Source organism: Poromitra crassiceps (assembly GCF_964638095.1).
Source record: "Poromitra crassiceps genome assembly, chromosome: 17".
Taxonomy (NCBI): Eukaryota; Metazoa; Chordata; class Actinopteri; order Beryciformes; family Melamphaidae; genus Poromitra; species Poromitra crassiceps.
The window spans coordinates 39,177,058-39,201,718 of NC_139635.1; the positions used below are offsets into that span (position 1 = coordinate 39,177,058).

Here is a 24,661-nt window from a genome sequence, read left to right on the forward strand (position 1 = left end):
ATATTTCAGACTGAAATGCTATAACATAAGAGTATTGCCCAGAATGACATGAACATTTGGACACTTATACAGCGGGTATATTGCATGTTGCGTTCAAGTGCACTGTAATTTTTTTTTTTTTTTTTTTTTGCAATTCCATCGCGGGCCACACAGGGGGCGCCCGCGGGCCGTATGTTGCCCATGTATGGTCTATGAACAACTGCAGAGGACTTGCAGAACCGAACCTTTATAGGTCCCGGACATGACATCACCTTGTGTTATGACATCATCAGTGAGTGATCTATGACATCACAGTAGGAATGATGACATCATCCTAACATTTGAGTATTTTTTATTAAGAAAAATAACAAAATTCTCTGATTCCAGCTTCTTAACACGTTCAGAAGCATTATATGCGCTAGCAGAACATTGTAGCTATGGCGTGCTACATGACGAGCTATTAAGAGACAGGCTTGTTGTCGGACTGATGGATAAGCGGCTGTCTGAGCGCATGCAACTCGACGCAGATTTAACCCTAGAAAAGGCAATAAACATGGCAAGGCAGACTGAAGAGGTAAAAAGGCAGCAATCTTCACTGCGAGGAGACACCAGAACAGAGGCAAGTGAAACTAAATCTGTTGACAGAGTGTTTAAAAGCAGCAACAGATATGCTAAAAATAAACCTCGCCAGGCTAATAGCTACCAAGCTAAAACACACAGTGCCCAACACAGCAAGGGGAAAAGTGTCCAGTGTTATAAATGCGGCAGCTTTCAACCGCACCCAAAGCACGAATGCCCTGCTAATGAAGTGAATTGTCGCTCATGCGGGAGAAAGGGGCACTACCAGCGTGTGTGCAAAGCATCCAAGACTACATGAAGTCGAAGAGGATGAGGGAGCTGTGTTTCTGGGCAGCATTGCAGCGGATGGAGATCCGTGGATGGTCCACATTGACATTAATGACCTGTGGCATTCAAAATTGACGCCGGTGCCGATGTCACGGTCATACCCCACAATGTGTTTAATGAGGTTTATGCAGAGGACCAGCCTGCCCTCCACAAACCCGAAAAACGACTCTTTGGGCCAGGGAGAAGTCCACTGGATGTTGTGGGCGTCGCCATGCTAATACTGAAGAAGGGAGAGAAAGAGGTGAAGGAGGAGGATGTGTACGTCACTCGACACCTGCACACTGCATTACTGGGGAGACCTGCTCTCAGTAAGCTGGAGCTTGTAGCTCGTCTGGATAGCATCACCATGGAGACGCTAAAAACAAGCTACCCAAAACTATGCAGTGGTCTCGGTGAGGTGAAGCAGCCATATGCAATCAAGCTGAAGGAAGAGGCCCAACCATTCTCACTCAAGACACCCAGAAGGATTCCTTTACCGCTAATGGACAAAGTCAAACAGGAACTGTCCCGCATGGAAAGCCTCGGTGTGATAAGCAGAATTGAAGAGCCTACAGACTGGTGCGCTGCCATGGTGCCAGTGCCCAAGAAGACAGGGGGCGTGCACATATGTGTTGATCTCACCAACTTAAAGGGATAGTTCGCTTTGTTTGAAGTGGGGTCCTATCAGCTAGTTCATACACTAACTGAAATAGGTACAGTGATCTGGGCGCTGAGCGCACCGTTTATCGAGATCCAGCACTGCAAGCAACAGCCTCCACAGCTCTGTCTCTCTACTACACGGGGTCAATAACTAAAATGTAATTTAGCCACCTAAAACAACGTCCACCTAAACAAATCGATATCTGTGTACATGCACGCTCTATTTTGACAATTTTCAGCGCTTTACTTTTCCGCCAAACAGCCGTCGCATTCGGCACTGCTTTTTCTCCCAACCGTACAACTACCGTATTCCTCCGCTAAAAGCCTGCACAGAGCACTCAAGCTGTACTGGGGGGAACAGGCATTCCTCACAGTGAATGATGGACTTTTGCTGAAAGGGGACAGACTGGTCATTCCCTCAACTATGAGAAACGACGTGCTCATCATCAGACTGCATGAAGGCCACCAGGGGGTGGTGAAGTGCAGGGAGCGGGCACGACAGTCAGTATGGTGGCCGGGGCTAAGCCAGCAGCTCAACGAGTTGGTCCTCCACTGCCGGACGTGCAGCAAAGAGAGACAGAATCACGCTGAGCCGCTGATGCCAACACAGTATCCGGGCCGACCATGGCAAAAGCTTGGAGCGGACTTGTTCATGCTGGGGAGCAAGTCATACCTGCTGGTGGTGGACTACACGTCAAGGTACGTGGAGATCGCTCTGCTACAAAGTCAGCGGATGTAATCCAACACTTGAAATCGATCTTCGCCCGCCACGGCATTCCTGAGGTTCTAGTGACAGACAACGGGCCGCAGTTCTCCAGGACAGCCTTCGCAGCGTTCGCAGAGTCATATTGGTTCCGTCACGTCACAAGCAGCCCGAGATATCCACAAAGTAATGGGGAAGCTGAGCGTGCTGTCAAGACAGTAAAAGGGCTCCTGAAGAAAGCAGCTGACCCCTACCTCGCCTTGCTCGCATACAGAGCCACCCCACTACAGAATGGATACAGCCCAGCCCAACTTCTCATGGGAAGAAGACTTCGCACCACAGTGCCAACACTTCCAGCCCTACTGGATCTTGCTCTTCCCGACGCTGAAGCGGTGGTCCTGAAAGAGGGGGAGATGAGGATGAAAGATGCACAGCAGTACAACCGACGTCACCGTGCTCAAGATCTCGCCAGGCTCACGCCCGGACAGGAAGTGTGGGTCGCTGACAGGCGCGGACTGCATAATCGGGCACGTCGGGCAAATGCCCGGTGGCCTGGCCTGCAATTTTTTTTTTTTTTTTTTTTTTTGTGCCCACAGTCAGGCCACTCACTGAACAGCAGGCCAGGCGCCGCCTACTGGTTTACTAGTGGTTTTATTACTTTAAGTGGGTGCATCTCATTGTAAAATTGGACTCGGCCCAAATTGGGCTTCAAACGGCCCAAATTGGGCTTCAAACGGCCCAAATCATGCTTCAAACGACCCAAATTGGGCTTCAAACGGCCAAAATCTGGCTTCAAACGGCCCAAATTGGGCTTCAAACGGACGCCGGCACGCGCGTCGGCCCGTATCGGCCTGGCCTGCTTGGTATCTAATGCCCATTGCCCGGCCTGAATTATTTTCCCAGTCCGCCCCTGGTCGCTGACCAACGTGCAACGGGGACTGTGATAGGCAGCCACACCACCCCACGTTCATACATCATGGATGGCCCTCACGGGACAGTCAGGCGAAACCGTCGCCATCTCATCCCCATGGAGCCGTCACCAGAGCAGCGAGGTGGTAAAGCAGAACAACCCCTGGGAGGTGTTCCGGGGCCGAGTGCAGCAGAACCACCAAAGCAGAACTTGCCAGATCCACCATCTACTCCTAGAACCAGGTCTGGGAGAGCTGTGGTGAAACCAAACAGGTTGGACTTATAGATCAGAGACTTTTCTAAAATGGAGACATTTCGGAAACGACAGTTAAAAAAATATGACAGTTCTGTAAGTAAAAGAAAAGAGAAAAAGAAAAAGTTGTAAATCCTGAAATAATTTGTAAAAGTGTTGAAACCTTGTTCAGTGAAAAAAAGAGGATATGTTTACAGAATAAGCTAAAGGTTACAGTAAAGAAAATAAGTGATTTGTTTATGTTTACAAGATTCAAGATTTTTATTGTCACTCCGTAGTACAAGTATCACGTGTGAAATTCTTGTGCTGTAGGCTCCGTTACAACATAGTGCAAAAAATAAAAGATATATAAATAAAAAACAAGAGGCAACAAGCAATAAAGCAGTAAAACACGCCACAGACAGTGGCGTATTCACTGCCCATAGTGCAAATGGCATGAACATACTTTAAACATAATTAACATAATAACATTCTGTTAGGTGCAAATAGCGTATACCTAATTAAACATACTATTGAACATTAGTCATACATAAGGCCTTGGCCACACTGATCCGTGGTGTCTGTCCGTGTGCGTTCATTTCTCTGTTCACTTCCATTCATTTTCAATGACAGCGGTCCGACTGTCCGTGGTGAACTCAGAAGCGTACGTATCCAGCAAAGTTGCATACGTTTTGATGGACAGAAATTTGAAGAGGGATGAACTTTTTCTGGATGGACGTATCGGATGGTCGGATAGTCACTGTCCGTTTAGCCAATCAGAGTCGAGGTCTCGAGAGGAGGCGTTCCGAGATTTGTTTCAACTTTTCAAAGATGGTGGCCGAGGCAGTGAAGGACGTTCTAATTAATGCTGTGTACACCATCCCGCTGTTGTACAACGTGATAGTCAGTGTCACCGTCTGATTTCACCATCTAATCTGGTCATTCGGTGGCATTTTATTGCCACATAAGTAACGTAGCGCACAGAGCTAACAGCTAGCTGACGCCAGCTTTCTTCTTCTCTCGGTTTATAGGCGGTAGCTGACGCCAGCTTTCTTCTTCTCTCGGTTTATAGGCGGGTCGCTGACACCTTCAAGGTGCTTACCGCCACCTGCTGTACAACTAGGTTACTTGTACATGCAACGGACATAAATCTATCCGTCTATCCGTTCTGTCCATTTTCTGACGGATCAGTGTGGCCAAGGCCTAATGGTAGCATCTGCAGTGCGGTACAGTACGGCTGCTACACTATTTGTATATGTTAAGGAGTCTCGTGGCCTGTGAGAAGAAACTGTCCCTCAAGCGATTTGTGCGTGCTCTTGGGACCCTGTATCTCCTCCCTGAGGGTAGCAGGGAGAACAGACTGTTGTGGGGGTGGTTTGTGTCTTTGATGATCTTCAGTGCCCTCCTGAGGCACCGCTGGTTGTACAGATCTTGCAGTTCTGGCAGCTCACATCCTGTTACATGCTGGGCCGCGCGCCTCACCCTTCTTAGCGCCCTGCGGACGTGTACGTGGGGATCTGCCTGGCCAAGCTGTGCATCGACCCGGTGCCGCCGCCCAAGTTCCTCTTCAACGACTTCCGGGTGTCATACTCCAGCTGCACATACAGCCACCTGATAATGTCCCACGACTTCCAGCCCAACGAACTCATCAAGTATTGGAACCACTTGCAGAGCAACAAGCACAACGCTTGTTAACACTGAAACACGTGCGCTTCTTTTTTGTTTCTTTTTTGTTTCTTTTTTTTTTACGCAAGATGGCGCTGGGAGAGGGGCCATGCCCGTAGCTACCATTGAGGACACCGAGGTCATGACCTCTGTATTTTTTTATTATTAGTTTTTTTTATAGCCCCGGCCCCCCAATCTATTCATCTGTCATTGATGTTTTAAAGCCCTCATAAATAACATGATATATGACATAGTTGATCAGAAATGCAACAATTTGCTTCCTCTCTGTGTGCTAGAAGGAAGAGACATAACTCACCACAACGTTCAAATTTTGCATTGGGGCTAGATTGGGGCTAGACTTTGGGGACAGTTCTATTGAAGTGAATGGGTAAGTAACTCCCCTGTAAGTGATGTTTGTGTGGATGGGTCATTGTATTTAATTGAGCAGTATTCTGCCATGTGTGACCTGTATGCAGAATATATATTATGTGGGGAGACATTTATTTTGTGTATCATTGTAAAGCAACAGCACAGTAAAGAGGATATTAATCTAATATGATGTCTGTAGTTCTTTATAGATCTAGCCTCTTAATGTTGCTCTCAAAGTGCACCAGATTGAAGCATTTTACTTTAAAATGGACAAAATTTTCTATCTGGGGGGACCCCCTGGGCCCCCCACGCCGCGCTAAAATGACCTCGGTACTCCTCAAACCCTGGCTACGGGCCTTTATTTAGCAAGAATTTGCAGCTGTTTTGATATTGATGCACTGTGGGCTAAATTTTTGATCAATCGAAAATCAGTTTGCATTTTTTGTGTAGGACAGTCTAACGATGCAGATGCTGAAGTTTAGTGTCATTTGAAGAAAAAATGTGGGAGGAATAGGGTTTAATTGGTTTTAGTTTTTGCAGTTTTTAACTTCATAATTGGCCATAGGTTGCAGTGTACACAAGTTTCTCCTCACTTTGGCCCACATTTCAGTGAAAGTTGCAAAGCTGTAGTACGTAGCCTGATTTGTTATGAATTTTCAAAGTTTGAAACTTTAGATGGTCACTGTAGCGCCACCATCAGGACTATTGGCGCCAAATTCGCATCGACGAAGTTTGGCATGGGACTGGACCTTTGTGCAAAGTTTGGTTTATTTTCATGCATGGGAAGTCCAACTTCCCAGGAGGAAGAAGAATAATAATGGCAAATGCTGCTTCGCTGGCCCGGCCACCAAATATTGCAATAGGGTTTCCAGCCCCTTCTGGGCTTGAACCCCTAATAAACATGGCAATTACAATAGGGTGTCCAGCACCCCCAGGGCTTGAACCCCTAATCAGGGTGGGAATTTCGCCATTTTAGGGGCAAGGCCATCTGGGCTTTAGCATCACGATTTTTTTAGGGCACAAGGTCACATGCCAGGGCACAAAGGCCATTGCTCTATTGACATCATGAAGAGCGAATTTTCTGAAATTTGTCTTAAAATGAGCCAATTACACATCCTTTGCATAGGGTAGGCTACATTAAACTGAGACTACTGATGCTTTTAAAGCAACTGACAGTAGCAGGCTGGTAGCTGGGCACTACCAAGGTGGCCTTAGGGATCTCATGGCATCACGGCCATAGGGAGGGGCAACGGAGGCCATGTGTTTAATTCCCACTCTGCACTCCCCCTAATAATAATAATAATGTCCCAACGCCTATGACATCATCAGTCATCTCTGCACGCACAGCGCACAATTTCTCTACTTTGCATCACTGATGACATCACTCACTGATGACATCACAATGATGTCACAATGTCTATGATATCATCAGTGATGTCACTGTGCAATTGTGACATCATCACTGTTGTACCACTTGATTGTATATGACCCGAGCAGCAGCCCCATGCGATCCCGACTTGCACCATGCAGTGGAGGCGCCGGCACTGCTGTCCCATCAAGATGACCCTGAGAGTCAAGCATTCCCTCTTCGGCACCCACGTGGCAGGCCTCCTCTCTCTGGCCCTGCTCTTCACCCTCTTCCTGTTCTTCAGTTACCAGTACACCGTCGGGCTTCCACGGCCCCAAGGTAGAGGCCAAGCAGAGTGCCTACATCCTGAACGAGCCCTTCAAGTGCAGGGACAGCACGCCATTCCTCATCCTCCTCATCACTGCCAAACCCGGCCAGACCAGCGCCCGCAACGCCATCCGCCAGACGTGGGGGAACGAGAGCATGGGGCTGGGCTTCGTTCGTCTCTTTTTGCTCGGCGCGGGAAAGGGCTCGGACACCTTCCTCCAGAGCAGCATAGAGGAGGAGAGCCGTGTCCACCACGACATCATCCAACAGGACTACCAGGACACGTACCACAACCTGACTATCAAAACCCTGATGGGCATGAACTGGGTGGCTACCCACTGTCCGCACGTATGCTACGTGATGAAGACGGACAGCGACATGTTCGTCAACACCGAGTATCTCATCCAGAAGCTGCTGAAGCCCGAGCTGCCGCCCAGGCAGAGGTACTTCACGGGTTACCTGTACAGGGGCTTCGGACCACACCGCAACAAGAACAGCAGGTGGTACATGCCGCCGGAGCTGTATCCCAGCGAGCGCTACCCTGCCTTCTGCTCGGGCACGGGGTACGTGTTCTCGGGGGACATGGCGGAGCTGATCTACCAGGCATCGCTCAGCATACCCAGGCTGCACCTGGAGGACGTGTACGTGGGGATCTGCCTGGCCAAGCTGTGCATCGACCCGGTGCCGCCGCCCAACGAGTTCCTCTTCAACTACTTCCGGGTGTCATACTCCAGCTGCACATACAGCCACCTGATAACGTCCCACGACTTCCAGCCCAATGAACTCATCAAGTATTGGAACCACTTGCAGAGCAACAAGCACAACGCTTGTTAACACTGAAACACGTGCGCTTCTTTTTTCTTTCTTTTTTCCTTTTTTTCTCCACGCAAGATGGCGCTGGGAGAGGGGCCATGACCGTAGCTACCATTGAGGACAATAGCCCCGGCCCCCAGATCTATTCATCTGTCATTGATGTTTTAAAGCCCTCATAAATAACATGATATATGACATAGTTGATCAGAAATGCAACAATTTGCTTCCTCTCTGTGTGCTATATTCACCTTATTCTTTTGCCCATACAAGGACGCTTCTGCATGACGTCATTTTGTAATCGTCTTTCCGGTTTTAGACACAGAAGTAGATTATGCCTACCGTAGTCCTTTTTTAGACTTGCCAAAAAGCTGTTTTCAAGCAAAAAAACCCACTGTTTTAAAGTTTTAATATTTTGCGGGTGAGAACGTAACATATATGTGACCAGTTTATCAGAATAATGCCTTGAGTTAGTTTAACGAGCAGCGAGGCTTAAACCCATAATCAGGGTGGGAATTTCGTCATTTTAGGGGCAAGGCCATCTGGGCTTCGGCCTCACGATTTTTTTTAGGGCACAAGGTCACATGCCAGGGCACAAAGGCCATTGCTCTATTGACATCATGAAGAGCGAATTTTCTCTTCATCCTTTGCATAGAGCCGCTACATCAAACTGAGACTACTGATGCTTTTAAAGCAACTGACATAGCAGGCTGGTAGCTGGGCACTACCAAGGTGGCCTTAGGGATCTCATGGCATCACGGCCATAGGGAGGGGCAACGGAGGCCATGCGTGTAATTCCCACTCTGCACTCCCCCTAATAATAATAATAATGTCCCTTTCCGTTTTTCTGTTTTAAAGTTTAAAACGGAAAACGAAAACGAAAAAACAAAAACGGGAAAAAAACTGAAAAACAAAAAATGAAGAAAAAGAAACAAAAACAAAAAAACTGATTCCCCCCATTTCGTTTTTTCAATTTAAAACCATTGAAAATGGGTTACCCTGACATGGTCTATTTATAATACTATGATGTGCACAGGGCCACGAAGGTCTCGGCAGACGCTAGCAGCTACAGCTTAGGCGGCGTACTGTTACAGCTCCATGGCGAGGACTGGAGGCCTGTGGCGTACTGTTCAAGATGGCTAACCGACGCTGAAACTAGGTATGCTCAGATAGAAAAAGAGTGCCTGGCGATGAGAGGTTTGAGATGTACCTGCCTGAATTCAAACTGGTCACAGACCACAAACCCCTCATTCCACTGATGAACTCTAGAGATCTCGACAATGTGCCGATCCGCTGCCAAAGACTTCTCATGCGGTTGATGAGGTTCAACCTGGAGGCGGAGTATGCACCAGGGAAGACCCTAGTGGTGGCAGACATGCTCTCCAGGAGCCCGCAGAGGGACCCGGAGCACAACAGAGACAGTCACACAGACGTGGAGTGCTACGTTGCAGCCGTGATCAGCAGCGTGCCAGCATCGCCACAAAAGATGGACATGATCCGAGCAGAGACAGCAGCAGATGAGCAGCTCCAAGAGGTGATCAGGTACATTCAGAGGGGGTGGCCAGAACACATAGCACACACACACAGCTGTGTTAGGGAGTACTTTCCCGTGAGAAACGAACTGTCTGTGCATGATGGGTTAGTGATCAGGGGCAGCAGGTAATAAGTGCCGTGACAGAGCCAACACTTCAGTGTGGTGGCCCGGCATAGCATCACAGATCACACACAAGGTCAAAAACTGCATGTACTGTCGTGAGCAGAGGAGAGCACAGAGCAGAGAGCCTCTCTTGTCAACACCCCTCCCAGACAGGCCATGGAAGAAAATAGGCATAGATTTGTGTGAACATGAAAAGGACAATTTCCTAGTCATAGCAGATTACTATTCTAGATACCTGGAGATACTCCACATGCCAACCACGACAAGTGCACACGTAGCTTTGAAGCTGAGAGCTACATTTGCCCGGTACGGAATACCGGAGGAGGTTGTCAGTGATAACAGTTCAGCAGTGAGGCGTTCAGAGACCTGGCCCGTGAGATGGACTTTAAACACACAACCTCTAGTCCCCATAACCCACAGGGGAACGGACATGCAGAGCGTGCAGTCCAAACAGCCAAGAGGATTCTGAAACAGAAGGATCCCCTGCTCGCTCTAATGATCTACAGATCCTCCCCACACAGGTGTCAGTCCGGCTGAACTCCTGATGGGCCGGAAGATCAGGACGACTCTGCCCATCCTTGCCAAGAATCTGCAACTGAAGTGGCCGAGCAGGCTGCACGTCAGAGCTAAAGATGCTGTGGAGAAGAGTAAGCAAGCCTACTACTACAACAAGCGTCATGGTGTGAGACAGCTCACACCGCTGCAGCAGGGAGACCATGTTCTGACAAGGCTGGACAACCAGAAGACTTGGACTACACCTGCGGTCGTGGCAGGTGAGAGCACCACACAGAGGTCATACCTCATCGAGACAGAGCAAGGAGCTCTGTACAGGCGAAACCGTCGCCATCTCCAATCGGTGCCCGTTGCGGGGCCCCCAGTGGAGGCCAACATAAACCCTGGACATGACCCACCAGACGTTCGGGTGAGCCCGAAACATAGTTCACCTGGTCCAAAAGTGAACACTGATGGACTGTTACAAACCAGGTCTGGTAGATCCATTAAGCCTATCCAGAGGCTGGATTTGTGAGGTTGTTGTCATTCAGTGACTTGAGTTTGGGGAAAAAAGATAAAATACTGGACTGTTTGATGGTTGGTTGTATATGTGTTTTGTATGGAAAATTGAAACAAAAGTAAGACCATTGTGCATGTTTGTTATTGGAAAAGAATATACAGTGTGATTGGTAGATAATGTTAACTGTTAGGCCATAAGTGTTCTTACTAGTACAAGCGATACTGAGTATGGGGATATGGGTAATATCTAAAAGGGGGAGATGTCAAGGATGTGTTAAAGATTACGACAGTTACTACCGTAAGGGATATGGGCGGTGTAAAGGGGGAGGTAAAGGCTGCCCATTTAATCATACTACTTTGTAATGATACAAATCTGGTTGAAAATCAGTAAAGCCGTCCTTAAACATCCAAATGTATGTTACCATTCTGCCCTCGTTCTGCCCTCACTGGCATCGGTGAAGTGATGTAGCTGGGCACACCTGATCTTTCCACCGGCTTGATGCACTGGTTTACATCAAACGCAGCCAGCAGATCCAACTCATCCAACCACTTTTTCCATTTGTGCAAGATGTCCTGCGGACAAGTGTCATATCAGCCACATCCTCTCCTACAGAGTTCTTGCTGCATCATTTTGGCAGGCAATGTGACTCTGGCCAGGAAACCCAGAGGATCGTACACTGAGCTGTTAATCGAGAGCATACCACGTCTATTGAAAGCTTGTTGGTTTATCTCCAACTTTAATCTGAAAGAGTCGCTCTTGTAATATACTTGAATGTATATCTGATAAAGATTACTAGCGAGTTCAGTCTTTGCAACAAGCTGTTTATTTGCATCGAACTTCAAGACACGTGAGTGACAGTCTGACAGGGGGACACCTCGGCATTCCGAAATGTCGGCACTCCGAAATACCGGCATTCTGACAAAATTGTCGGAATGTATATCTGTCTCGCCATTGCGAAAGAACCCTAACCCTAACCCGGGGGACCGGCTGGAGCTAACCTCTCCCAGCCCCCACGTCTAAACCTAACCTCCCCCAGACCCTAACCCTAAACCTAACCTCTCCCACCCCCCACGCCTAAACCTAACCTCCCCCAGAACCTAACCCTAACCCTAAACCTAACCTCTCCCACCCCTGTAGGCTAAATAACTCAAGATGCTATGTCGGAATGGCGGACCTAATATCCTTCGCAATGGCGAAACATTTTTGGAGATAAAAAGGGCCGCCTCTCCGAAAACATAGAAGTCAATGATCGGAATGCCGACACTTCGGAATGGCGAGATGACCCCGTCTGACAGTGTGTGTATATGCCGTAGATTAGACTACTAGATTACTCATTAACTATGATTAACTAGTGATTGACTAATTCCAAATTTTTCATTAGCTACTCATTAACTGGCTATTAGTTAATGGTTAGTTTACTAGTAACTACTATAGTATTTGTGTACGTTATTGTAAAGTGTTACCAAAATATGTTATGGATTAAAAAAAATATTAAATCGATCTTTTTTCAATATCTACATTTTGACTGGGTGGTTGATTGGGTTGGTAAATATTCTATAAGGCCGGAATCTTGGAACACCGGCTGCATTGGCCAAAAAATCCTAGTGGAATCCCTGCTGTCCATGGTGCTGAAATTGAACGGAGGAGAGACAGACACATCACTTTGGTTCAAACAGTGAGTCTGCAGTCTATTATTTTGTTTAGTTTTTGTTGATTTGTGTAGTCAACTAACCATTCATTCTATGATTTTGCATAGACCTATGTTCAGACTCAGAGTGTTCAGACAGTTCCCGACATTTTGGGTTGTGCAAGGACACTCAGGTTTAATACTGCCTTGCCTTCATTTCACCACTGCTGTGAAATAAATATTTTATTTTATTTTGAAACAGTAGTCTTTAGTTTCTTGTTATTTAGCTTTTCAGAGGCTATATTGCATGGTTAAAACGTGCAGAAATAGGCATCCTTGCTAGTGAAAAAGTCATTTTTGACTCCCTTTCTCCTCAGCGAAGCACTTTATGGATAAACACCGGGAAGACCTCATCAAGAGAGTGATGATGGTTGCACCAATTTTGGATAAGCTCATGACCAACGGCGTTATCGACCAAGAACGCTACGATAACATCATGTCTAACCCTATCTCTCAGGAATTAAGTCCTCCTTTAAGAACCGTTCATTCACATTTGCAAAAGTGACACTGGTGACAACTTCACCAATGAAATCACTGATGACACCACAATTGCTCGAGTGACATCACTGATAACATAATCACCAATGACATAACTGATCTCATCACTGATGACATCATTGAGTGACATATGAATATAAGTGATATCAGCAGTGATGTGAGGTTGTGTAATCACACTCAAATCCAACAACTGAGTGAGTAAACGGACACTTCACTAGTAGTTGAAATCAATGACACATCTGTTAAATCTTGGAAGCTCACAGCAGGCCAGACACTGGTTCCTATTAGCTGAAACACCAGTTGGCCACTAGGTGTCGTCCTTGTACTGCAATAGGTCGCTAAACTGATGCTATAATAAACCCCAAAGAACAAGCCTAACTTGAACTAAGGGGAAAAGGCAAACTTTTGCACTAGAACAGTGCGTCTACAGATCTTCAGAAAGTCGTAAAGTGTTACCGAGTCTATAAATTAATCAATTGTGTCCGGTCCGGTCCGCTCGCTTGTCTTCCTGGTGGCGGCGGAAGGTTTTAGCCGCCGGACCAGGGACAAGTAGCCAGTTATCGGCCGCTGGAAACAAAACCGGACTCCGTAGCCGAAAGCAGCTTCTCATGTTACCTAGCTAAATATCTCTTGCTCTTCTTCATTTTGTACTAATTTCATCCGAAGACTGACAGTTTTGCGGTGAAGATGGGAGTCCCGAAATTCTACCGATGGATTTCAGAGCGATATCCTTGCCTCAGTGAAGTTGTCAAGGAACATCAGGTAGGAAAGGGACGCTGGGTAGCTGCTAGCATCGGTGTTAGCTTAGCTGTCAGCCCGCTATCGCAAGCTAAATATAGCAGGCCGGTGGAGTTTTATTCCACGTAACTTTTAGTGCCCGGTGTTGTGCAATAGTTTTGACTTCATTATTGACACACCACAGCCTCGTATTAACGTTACTAAATTGAGGCACTAGCTAATCATATTGGAAATATACACATTAAAAACGGGTTAAGGTGAATGCAATTGCTAAGTGTCGTTTGCATTGTTGTTTTGGTCTTTTGTTGGACAAGAACATTCTGAACAACAATTAACCTCTCGCAGTCAGCTAGTTAGCGTTAACGAACGTGACGCTCATAATAGAAATGGATGCAGAGCTTCTTGTCAGCTGCGTTCCAGTCGCTTTGCTCTGTGAATTTGAAGATACAAAGCAGCAGCTAGCGTTAGCTAGGCTGGGTCACTATGCTCTGTGAGTTAGCGACAGCTACGCTAGGTCAGTAAAGTCATGAACGAACTTGAGCGACCTAGTTTGTGGTGAGGAGGTGAGGGAGATTGTGTTTTTTACCGCCGAAACGGTAGTTTCAACAGACAAACGTCACTAGATTCAGCCCGTTGCATAAGCCAAGTTGAGTCATTTGACTTCAGACAATATGCGAGCTTGTCTTGGCATCTTGACACTGCCGATGTTGCCACAACACGCACCCCGCTCCTAAAATAGTGATTGACTGCTCCCCTGTCACGTAGGCACTTGGTGCATTCCAGACAGGAAAACCATGGGAATTTGAGTATGAAGGATTTTTACAAATGGAATTAGAAGAATATATCGGAATATATTTGCCACCATTTTTCATATATGCATTGCATTAGATGGTGGCTTTCAGCCCAACAGTAGTGGATTCCACAATTCTTCACTGCTTTAGAATTACCAAACAGGAACCAATCAAATGCATATATCATCACAAGTACTAATTGTTTGTTTGCCATAACCTACTCCTTCCTTGGCTTACTCCATGTGCAGGATCACTAAATACATGGTACAGATACATATGTACACACTACACACACACACACACACACACACACACACACACACACACACACACACACACACACACACACACACAAACACACACACACACACACACACACACACACACACAAACAAACAACTCAATTTAACGCCACTCTCGGGGCTCTTATCATATATCACATTATGTCTGCCTTATGTTATTATGTCATTCTTTTTGTTATGCTATTTCATCTATTAAAAAAAAGTACTAATTTGTTTATTAGGTTTGGAAAGCCATAGAAACATAATGAAATTTTAACTCAGGGCCACGATGGGAATGCGGTTGCTAAGTTTAATTTTGCTCTCCGTCTTTTGTTTTATTTTGTTGAACTAGTTCCGATACCGGACGGAGCAACACACATCACTGGCCATTTTAGTCGGGCCTCGCTCACAGAGTTGGCATGCAGCCTCTCCCCTCTCTCCCCAGAGGGCTTTAATACAGTAGTCCACTTCCCTGGTATTCCAACTCCACTCAGGTGTTCTCCATCAGTAGCAAATTAATGGAGCTCTCCGTGGTGCTGAAGCTGTGTTCACTCCTCATTTTGGCCACTAATTACTAATTAGCCATTTGAGCAAATTGAGTTGGCTCCAATTACCAAATTCAAAAATCCGGCCCTGCCAACAACAGTGGCCAAGAAAATGGAAACAGAGATACATACATACATACATACATACATATACATACATACATACATACATACATGTATGTATGTATATAGGTTTGCTGTGTAAGATGATGTTCAGGCTCACTGCTGTTACAGTGTAATGGGAGATAATGCTGCATTAGCAATGGCCTCACCCCAACGGTCTCTTCCTCTTCTCTCTCGCCGGCCGCAGATCCCGGAGTTTGACAACCTCTACCTGGACATGAACGGGATCATCCACCAGTGTTCCCACCCCAACGACGAGGACGTCCACTTTCGCATCTCCGAGGAGAAGATTTTCGCCGACATCTTCCACTACCTGGAGGTGCTCTTCAGGATCATCAAGCCGCGCAAGGTCTTCTTCATGGCCGTGGACGGCGTGGCGCCGAGGGCCAAGATGAACCAGCAGAGAGGGAGGAGATTCAGGTAGAGATGGGTGGACGGGGGGCCTGGAGTGCAGGTATAATTAAGGGCAGAGGTAGGTGCTGCTCAGAGCCTCCATGAGCCAAAACCGTGAGGAAGGCTGTGCAATAAAATCGATACGGCAATATATCGCGATATTTTGCCTGACGATATTGTATCGATATTTAGACGCCAAGTATATATATATATATTTTTTTTTGCAGGCCATGCCAGGCCACCGGGCATCTGCATCTGGTGATTCCCACCCCTAATCGATACTGTATCGATATTTCCCATATCGATGTTTTTGCACAGCCGTGTGGTCAGTGACACAATAAGAATACTTTTTGTCAGTGCATTCAGTAACACACTCAACACTCAGTAGTTTTGACTAAATTTGTCCACTAAGTTATCAGTATAAAGTGATGTACATATTTTTACACTACCTGGGTGGTACACATTGTGTTGTATATCTTTAGCTCTATTATTTAATTTGGAGTAAATTGTGTAGAGTATTGCAATATATCGCAATATGTATTGTATCGCAATGTATCGTGATACAACGGTATGATTGTGATTTTTGGAGTGGGTGCGAGTGCTCTGAAGCTCTCTGTGGCCCAGTTGGACGTGGTGGCCTTTACATCACTCTTGGCTAGATGCCTCATCCTACTCAAGTGGAAGTCTGTTAAACCTCCTACACATAAACAATGGGTTGGAGAGATGATGGCTCATTTAATTTCTTTAAAACGTCGACTGCTCATTTATTTAAAACTTGAAATATTCAATTTGGGGGGGCCTGTGCACACGTTTTTCAAAGTCTGGCAACCATTCTTAGATTATTTTGATTCCCAATATGCTGCAAAAGTGTAAAATGATCTATCTGCTTTTTTCTGTTTCTATAATGAGGTCGTGATGTGGACTTTGTGAAGTAGTTGTCATCTGTTATGTTATGCTTAGGTCTTGTTTTTTGTTTTGTTTTGAAGTTTTCATTTGATTAGTCTTCATGTGGCAGAGGGCGGGTTTACGTTATGTGAGTCAGTCTGTGTGAAGAAAATCAATAAAGACATTTGAATAATAAGAACATTAGATGGGGTGTGGGGGCATTGATGGAAACAGAAATGAGAGGTGGGATATTTGCTGTTTTTGCACCGTTATCTCTAACATAAATCGTGATTTAAACACAACAGTTGTTTTCGATGTTCTGTTCTCTGTCTCTCTGGGGCACGGCTTCAGGATCTGCTCTACTTCCTGAAACTAGCGACTGTTTTTTTGTGTGCAAGTTCTGTGTTCGGCCACAGCTATGCCGTTTTACGTGCGATTGGGCTGAAGTCTTCAGGGTGTGTACTGACGGAGCCAGATTTTTTAAATTAGGCTAATTAGTGATGTCATCAGTGATGTCAAAAGTGATCACACACACACACACACACACATACACACACACACACACACACACACACACACACACACACACACACACACGAGGCATTGTGACAAGACTGATCAGTGATGTCACAGTCACACACACAAGGAGGCATTGTGATAAGACTGATCAGTGATGTCATAGGGACACACACACTGATGTCATCAGTGATATAATGGGGCACACACACACAAGGATGCACTGTGACATCACTGATGCAATAACATTTAGTGAGCAACACACATACACCCGCGCGTGCCAAAATGGCAGGCGAGGCCAAGCAGCAGCCGAGCTACAGGCGAGGCCGCACAGCGTAGAAATAAAGTGTAAAATATAAACTCCTCACTCTCCTCTCTGCCTGACCAGGCTGACTGAGCTTTCTGCATTCCGCCGGAGCTGGTGGACATTAGCCTTTAGTGTGTTAGCCACTAAACTACAGAACCGTGACTGTTAGTTTGAACTTTGTGTGTGTGTGTGTGTGTGTGTGCGTGTGCGTGCGTGTGCAGGTCCGCCAAAGAAGCAGAGGAGAAGATAAAGAAAGCTTTGGAAAAGGGAGAGGTGCTCCCCACGGAGGCTCGCTTTGACTCCAACTGCATCACTCCTGGTAGGAACGCTGTAAACATTGCACGGAATTAGCACCATCCATCAAAGTCGGCAAAAGCCACTATAGCGGAATGCATCAATGCACCCTTAGAGACACTGCATGAAATAGGCCACGCCCATCACGGGGGAAAAGCTCGGTTCATTTCCACACACCAGCGTCATTTTCCTTGAATTAAACATAGCTAAAAGCTGTTGTGTGGTGGGGCTGCGCAGACAACAAATGTAAAAAATCGCCAGTTAAAGTTTTGTTGTACTCCCGAGCAAAACAAGGAAGCCATTGAGAATTGGCGAGAAGAAAGATGTGGATCTAGCTGTCAAGGAAGTAAGTTGGAGTGTTCATCTTCCGTATATACAATCTTTTTGTGCAACACGCAACCATGCACGTGACATGGGAGAATGCCAGGATTGGAGGGGGGGTTTCTGTTTTCCCCCCGTCTTGGGCGTGGTTTCTGAATGATGACGCGTTACGCAGTGTCTCTATTCTTTCCAAAGTAGGAAAGATCTGACTGCGGTTTCTGTTGTTTTTGCTATTTGTGATAATAGGTACTGACTTCATGGCGAGACTGCAGGAGCAGCTGAAGTATTTTGTCCACAACAAGGTCTCCACTGACAGGACATGGCAGAGCGTCAGAGTCTACCTGTCCGGTCACGAGGTGTGTGTGTGTGTGTGGTCATGAGGTGTGTGTGCACTTGTTGTACACACACCTGTAAGTGGGAATTTGATCATGGTGATGTGATGGAGGGCGTTGCTACATTAATGTACTGTGTGTGTGTGTGTCTCTCGCCCTGCAGACGCCAGGTGAGGGAGAACATAAGATCATGGAGTTTATTCGCGCTGAGAACGCCATGCCCAGTCACGACCCCAACACCCGCCACTGCCTGTACGGGCTGGATGCTGACCTGGTAGGAGCTGTGTGTGTGTGTGTGTGTGTGTGGAGTAGATTGCTCGATTGACGAATGCATTGGAGATAGGTGGTGGAATGAATCCGTCATGGGCGTGAATGTTAAAGTATAATATTTAAAGCCCCACTAGGCAACTTTGCACATTGGTTGGTCTAAATGGCAGCGAGAGGAAACCGTTTGAAAACGGTTTGAACTTAGAAGTTCTGCAAGGCGACGTCAGTAAAGCGCACGCAGCCGCACGCTCACGTGTACCAACGCAGAGGAAAGATCTCATGTTGGTGAGTCCAGCTTCCTCCACACGGAGCGCTGCTGCTCACTGCTGTCCCTCTGAAGTTTCAGTGGGCCACTTGCTTTGGGCGGAGCCACTTGCTGTGGGCGGAGCCACTTGCTGTGGGCGGAGACGTCGCCTGATCCCACACCGCAACTCCATTTGGCAAATAGGACCAATCTACAGCTTTCAATTAGTGGGGATGGGGATTACAGTGACACGACAGGAGAATGTACAACTATCACTCCCCCCTACTGTTGTGTGTGTGTGTGTGTGTGTGTGTGTGTGTGTGTGTGTGTCTCTAATAGATCCTCATACTGTCTCTCTTTGTGTAGATCATGCTGGGTCTGACCAGCCACGAGCCAAACTTCTCCCTGCTTAGAGAAGAGGTCCGCTTTGGAGGAAAGAAATCCCAGCAGAAGAGGTGTGTGTTGTCTCTGATATCGCCCTCTAGTGTTGGAACAGTCCTCTCCTGTTCTCCTTTTGCCTTTGTTTCTTTTGTTCCTCCCCCCCTCCCCCCCAATGTTATGATGTGTCTTCTCCTCCATTCTGATGTTTTCTGTCTCCCACCCTCCTCTCCACTCTGTTCTACTCTAATGTTCTGTTTCATTGTGTTCTCTTCTTACAGGATAACGGCTCCAGAGGAGACCACTTTCCACTTGCTGCACTTGTCTCTGATGAGGGAGTACATTGACTATGAGTTCTCCGAGCTCAGGGTGAGACACACACACACACACACACACACCATTGTTAAAAACGACACAGCATTTGTATAGCCCATTAGGGAGAATGGCTGATTGTATTGCAGTGTTACTACATGCCACGATGTCTATTTTGACGATGCCTCTGTGTGCGTCTTCCAGCATCAGATTGGTTTTGAGTACGACTTGGAGCGGATTCTCGACGACTGGGTTCTGATGGGCTTCTTGGTGGGCAACGACTTCATCCCCCACCTTCCCCATCTTCACATCAACCACGACGCGCTGCCCCTGCTGTACAAGACCTACATTAGCATACTGCCCAAACTAGGGGGTGAGGCGTACGCAGACACGTAGACGCCACGGCATCTCATTTTGAATTGGAACGTGTTTAGATCCGTTAGAATGTTCAATGTGGAGTATGTGCAAGACACCGGTCAAACTGTACTTTGCACGTGACAACTTGCTTGACGGTAACATCTGATTCTGATCAGATATCGTCACATGCTTAGAAATGAAACTGACTCTTGCATTCTGATGCAGGCTACCTGAATGAAAACGGTCATCTCAACCTCTATAACTTTGAGAAGTACATGGAGAAGCTGTCCGAGGTGAGACAATGCAGGAGATTCTGTAAAGCTTACGGTACTTTAAAATCTAATATCACCAATGCTTACTTTTTGTAACGAAGTCACTTAACTGTTACAAATGACAGATTAATTATGCACCTGTCATTTTGAATTCTGTGTGATTTATGAACCTTTTGACATTATAACTTGTATAAAAAAAACCCATTTATTAGCACTCAAATACAAAACAATGAACAAATGTGGGAATTACATTGTATTGGACGAACACATCATTTTAAATAATGTAAGCAGGCCAATACTCATCTCATGGTACGAGTAACAAGATTCCCCTCATGTTTTGGCAGCAGCTTTGGAAATTTGTGACCTATAGGTCGAATCATTATTGTGTTCATACCAGTTAGCTACAGAGACTAGCAACAGCGACATTTATTTCAGCGAAGTTATTTGGACCTGCTTGAATAAGAAAAGGTGGCAATGCACCTTTTATGTGATATTTCATGCTACCAGCCCTGGTCGCTGCTCCACCCCCCTCTACCGATCTGGGGAGAGCCGTAGACTAGCACCATGCTTCCTGCGACACATGCGCACTTGCCAGCCTTTTCACCTGACAGCGGGGAGCTTCACCAGCAGGGCGTAGCACATTGGAGAGGATCACGCTATTCCCACCAGTTCCATTCCGCCCCGAACAGGCTCCCCAACCGACCAGAGGAGGCGCTAGTGCAGCGACCAGGACACATAGCCCTAATAACACGGGGGGCGCGAACCTGCAACCCTTGTGTTGGTAGGCAGGGAATCTACTGCTACACTACCCGGATGCCCCTGGTGATATCATTTCTGAACTGTGAAACTTTCCTCCTTTCATTCTCCTTCTGCTCCTGCTCCCTCCCTCTAGTTTGACCGCGAGCATTTCAGCGAGGTGTTTGTGGACCTGAAGTGGTTTGAGAGTAAAGTGGGGAACAAGTATCTGAACGAGGCCGCTGGCTTGGCTGCAGAGAAAGAAGCTGTCTACAACATCAGGAAGAAGGAGAATGCTGTAATGGACATAAACCCCACATTATTTCATTTACTATTCCTTTCAATTTCAGCGATTTGTTTCCCGGCAGATAATGTTGCCTTTTGCGCTTGTGTCTGCAGGAGTCCTATCAGGCAGCGCTCGCCGTGTCTGATCAAGAGGCGGGAGCAGGGAGAGGAGGCGTGGCAGACGATGAGGAAGAGGAGGACGATATGTTTGAGACAGAGTTCAGACAATACAAGCGCACTTACTACATGACCAAGATGGGTGTGGATGTGGTGTCTGAGTGAGTGTGTACACACACGCGCGCACACACACACACACACACACACACACACACACACACACACACACACACACACACACTTACACACACACTTGTCACACAAGTAAACAGGTTGATTTACTTTTTTTGGGGGGGGGGGGGGTTTCTGATTTTAACAAACAAAAAACAAGAACATGGCATCTCAGACACAACATTGATCTGGACAGTAACAGAAGATGGAAGAATAAACAAAGACAAGAAGGAAGAAAAATAAAATAGATGGACAAGGCAATAATCAGGTGGCAGTGTCACTTCTGGTAAAGGAACCCCACACTTAGTGTCTCTCCTAGATTGGGCTCAATCAACAGGTTTATTTACTAATGTAGTGCTGTGATTTAAAAGCTAATCTAAAGGTTTGAGTCGAGTGTAGCACCTGAGAAGTCACAAAATATGCACACATCTTTGTCCTAAATTGGAAGGTTTACAAATGTGCAAGTCAGTATTTGAACAGAGTAGAAGCTGCTGAAAATAAGTTAATATGTGCTAAATAAAATAAAAATTAAGCAGCTATTGCAACTTTTCAAATCTACTGTTGCAGCCTTTCCGATGGCCATCTTGTGTCACAAATGGCAAATCTGTGCCATGTGGTCTCTCGTTCAGGGTATCCGCGGGGTCTTGAAAAGTATTACAAGTTGATCAATCAATTTAGGGAAAATGAAGGCCCTTAAGAAGTATTCAAAAGTCTTAATCGCCATTTGAGAGGTATTACATTGTGTAGCTACTGTGCTGATGGTGTTAAATGAGCATAATGATATCGTCTGACATCGGTCGCAGACCCCTGAATTGAATCGATATAGTACTGTGGCACACTTTGTGATATCAGCAAATATCGTGTCGTTGACAAAATAATCTATGTAATCTCGTATCGTTATGAAACTTGTGATTTTTACACCCCTATCGCTGATGTGACGAAAGTGGCGTTGAGCTCTTAAAATATATTGAAAGGGTCTTAAAAGGCATTGAACTTAACTTCAGGATTCCTGCATATACCCTGCCTGTGAGTATGTTTGTGTTGAGTCTGTTGTTGTTCTCAAACAACAGTCACTCCAGGAATCTGATGTGTCGGCTCATCCTCGCGACTGATCTTACAATGTGTTTTTCTTCGCCTACTTGCAGTGAGTTTCTAGCCAGCCAGGCCAAGTGTTATGTGGAGGGCATCCAGTGGATTCTTCACTACTACTACCATGGGGTCCAGTCCTGGAGCTGGTAAGAACTGCTCTCCTCTCTTCTCTTCTGTACCCACGGGGAGTTATTGAGGAGCGTACAGAGAGCACTGAAAGTGAGACTGAGGGAGGGCAGGGAAAGCAAGCTCCAGCAAAACGACGCGAGGGAAGTGTGGTCTGGAATGAAGAAGATCACGGGCTTCAAGGTGAAGGGTGAGCAGGCTGAGGGAAGCCTGGACAGAGCCAATGAGACGAACACCTTCTTCCAACAGGTTCAGCACAGGATCCTCAGCTGCCCCTCCCCCTGCCCCCAGCCACACTGACCCCCCCTGCCTCCCTGCCTCCTTCTCTCTCACCTCCCCCGGTGACCAAGACCACAGGCTCGTACTCTGCCTCCCCCCCCCCCCCCCCACTACTATGGACTTCAAAACAATACCTCCTACACCCCCCCCCCCTCTTCCCCCACCACCAGACTGTCTGTCACCAGCATCCAGGTCAAGAGGCCAGTTGGAGAAGTTACGCCAGAACAAGGCTGCAGTGTCAGGATGGGATCTGCCCCAGGGTCCTGAAGACCTGTGCAGAACAGCTACAGTATGTGGGGTTCTACAGCAACCTCAGCCTGATCCAGGAGAAGGTTCCAGTGCTGTGGAAGATTTCTTGCCTTGTTTTTCGGTTCCTAAGAAGCCTTCTCCATCTGCCCTAAATGACTATAGGCCGGTTGCCTTAACATCACACATCATGAAAGTCCTGGAGAGACTGATGCTGGTACATCTCAGACCCCAGGTGATCTCCTTCCTGGACCCACTGCAGTTCGCGTACCGCCCCAAGGTTGGAGTCGACGACGCCATCATCTACCTGCTTCAGCGAGCCCACTCTCACCTCAACACAGCAGGCGGCACTGTGAGGATCATGTTCTTTGATTTCTCCAGTGCCCTCTTTAACACCATCCAACCTGCACTGCTGCACGAGAAGCTCCAAAGGATGCAGGTGGACCCCTCCACAACCTCCTGGATTATTGACGACCTGACGGACAGACCACAGTTTGTGCGATTTATGGCTCGTACAGACTACAAGATCCTCGTCGGGGTCGTCAGTCTCTGTTCTTTGAGTGGTTTTACCTTTCACACTTATGTGACTGAGCTGCGACAGGGGATCGATCACACATTACAAGATGTTTCACCAGGAGGAGTCCCTGACTCTCTGCTCTCCAAACCACCACGTTTTGTCACAAAAACACAAACGAGAAATGCGCTGATTTGCAGCGATGAACAAAGCAAGAACGTCTGCTCACTTTTTAGCTGGCTTTATTTCCAAACACACACGTTCTCACAACATAAATACGGTAGCCTATGCTTTCTCTGTCTTTGCTCCTCGGCCCACTTGCCCGGTGCTCAGAGGGCCTACAGTCCATCCGGTCTAAATAATAAATAATAGAACAAAGAGAAAAAACGCGCTTCAGCTGACAACGCCAGACAAGTGCCTCTCAGACAAGGGGACTGAGTTAAACTAGTGAAACAAAAGGATCTGGAGCACATGGTCAAAGTTCGTCAATTTTAATAGGCGCAAACACGGAAGACACACACAGGTGTCAAAACGTCAGTATTTGCTTTTCCTTTTTGTGGCTTTTTTTTCTCAGGATTCCCACTGGTCAAGGAAGTTGTGAAATATTGCGTTTTGTTTTGCGTTTGTATTTTTCTTTCTACAAATGTATGGTCTTCCAATACTGTTGATTACTCGTTTAGTTTGAGCTCAGAGAATGAACAATAAGATAAGAACGTTCCGTAATGTTGTCATGACGACTGAGCAAGCAATTGAAGTCTCTGCGATGGGCGCAACCATCATCGCACCGATGACACATCGCCGGAAGTGTCGACGTTACGCCGTTGCGACCGACGGTAGAATGTGATCACGCTCCGGTGGTGCGACCGTCATACATCGCTGTGCTCTCAACTGCCCTTTACGGAAAACTTGCTCTAAAGGTTTCCGTCCGTCTTCCCAGGTACTACCCCTACCACTACGCCCCCTTCCTGTCCGACATCAGGAACGTCTCTGGGTTAAAGTTGA

General features: G+C 46.8%; 1 protein-coding gene and 1 pseudogene across 2 annotated transcripts in view; both read left to right on the forward strand.

Annotated features, from left to right (window-relative positions):
* Window positions 1–6,926: 6,926 nt before the first annotated feature.
* On the forward strand, window positions 6,927–7,911 carry LOC310792402 (beta-1,3-galactosyltransferase 2 pseudogene; annotated as a pseudogene). Its single transcript has 2 exons — window positions 6,927–7,067; window positions 7,105–7,911. The product of its transcript is annotated as a beta-1,3-galactosyltransferase 2 pseudogene (transcript).
* A 5,424-nt stretch (window positions 7,912–13,335) lies between these two features.
* Window positions 13,336–24,661, forward strand: part of xrn1 (5'-3' exoribonuclease 1) — a 41,892-nt gene continuing 30,566 nt past the window's right edge. The window contains exons 1-13 of the mRNA XM_083653756.1: window positions 13,336–13,503; window positions 15,407–15,639; window positions 17,542–17,639; window positions 18,182–18,291; window positions 18,431–18,541; window positions 19,145–19,233; window positions 19,438–19,525; window positions 19,673–19,841; window positions 20,051–20,118; window positions 20,990–21,130; window positions 21,232–21,395; window positions 22,551–22,640; window positions 24,597–24,661. The exon at window positions 24,597–24,661 is cut by the window's right edge and continues 92 nt beyond it. Coding sequence (XP_083509882.1) covers window positions 13,429–13,503; window positions 15,407–15,639; window positions 17,542–17,639; window positions 18,182–18,291; window positions 18,431–18,541; window positions 19,145–19,233; window positions 19,438–19,525; window positions 19,673–19,841; window positions 20,051–20,118; window positions 20,990–21,130; window positions 21,232–21,395; window positions 22,551–22,640; window positions 24,597–24,661 — 1,501 coding nt within the window. The 5' untranslated portion in view covers window positions 13,336–13,428. The remainder of the gene's footprint in view (window positions 13,504–15,406; window positions 15,640–17,541; window positions 17,640–18,181; window positions 18,292–18,430; window positions 18,542–19,144; window positions 19,234–19,437; window positions 19,526–19,672; window positions 19,842–20,050; window positions 20,119–20,989; window positions 21,131–21,231; window positions 21,396–22,550; window positions 22,641–24,596) is intronic.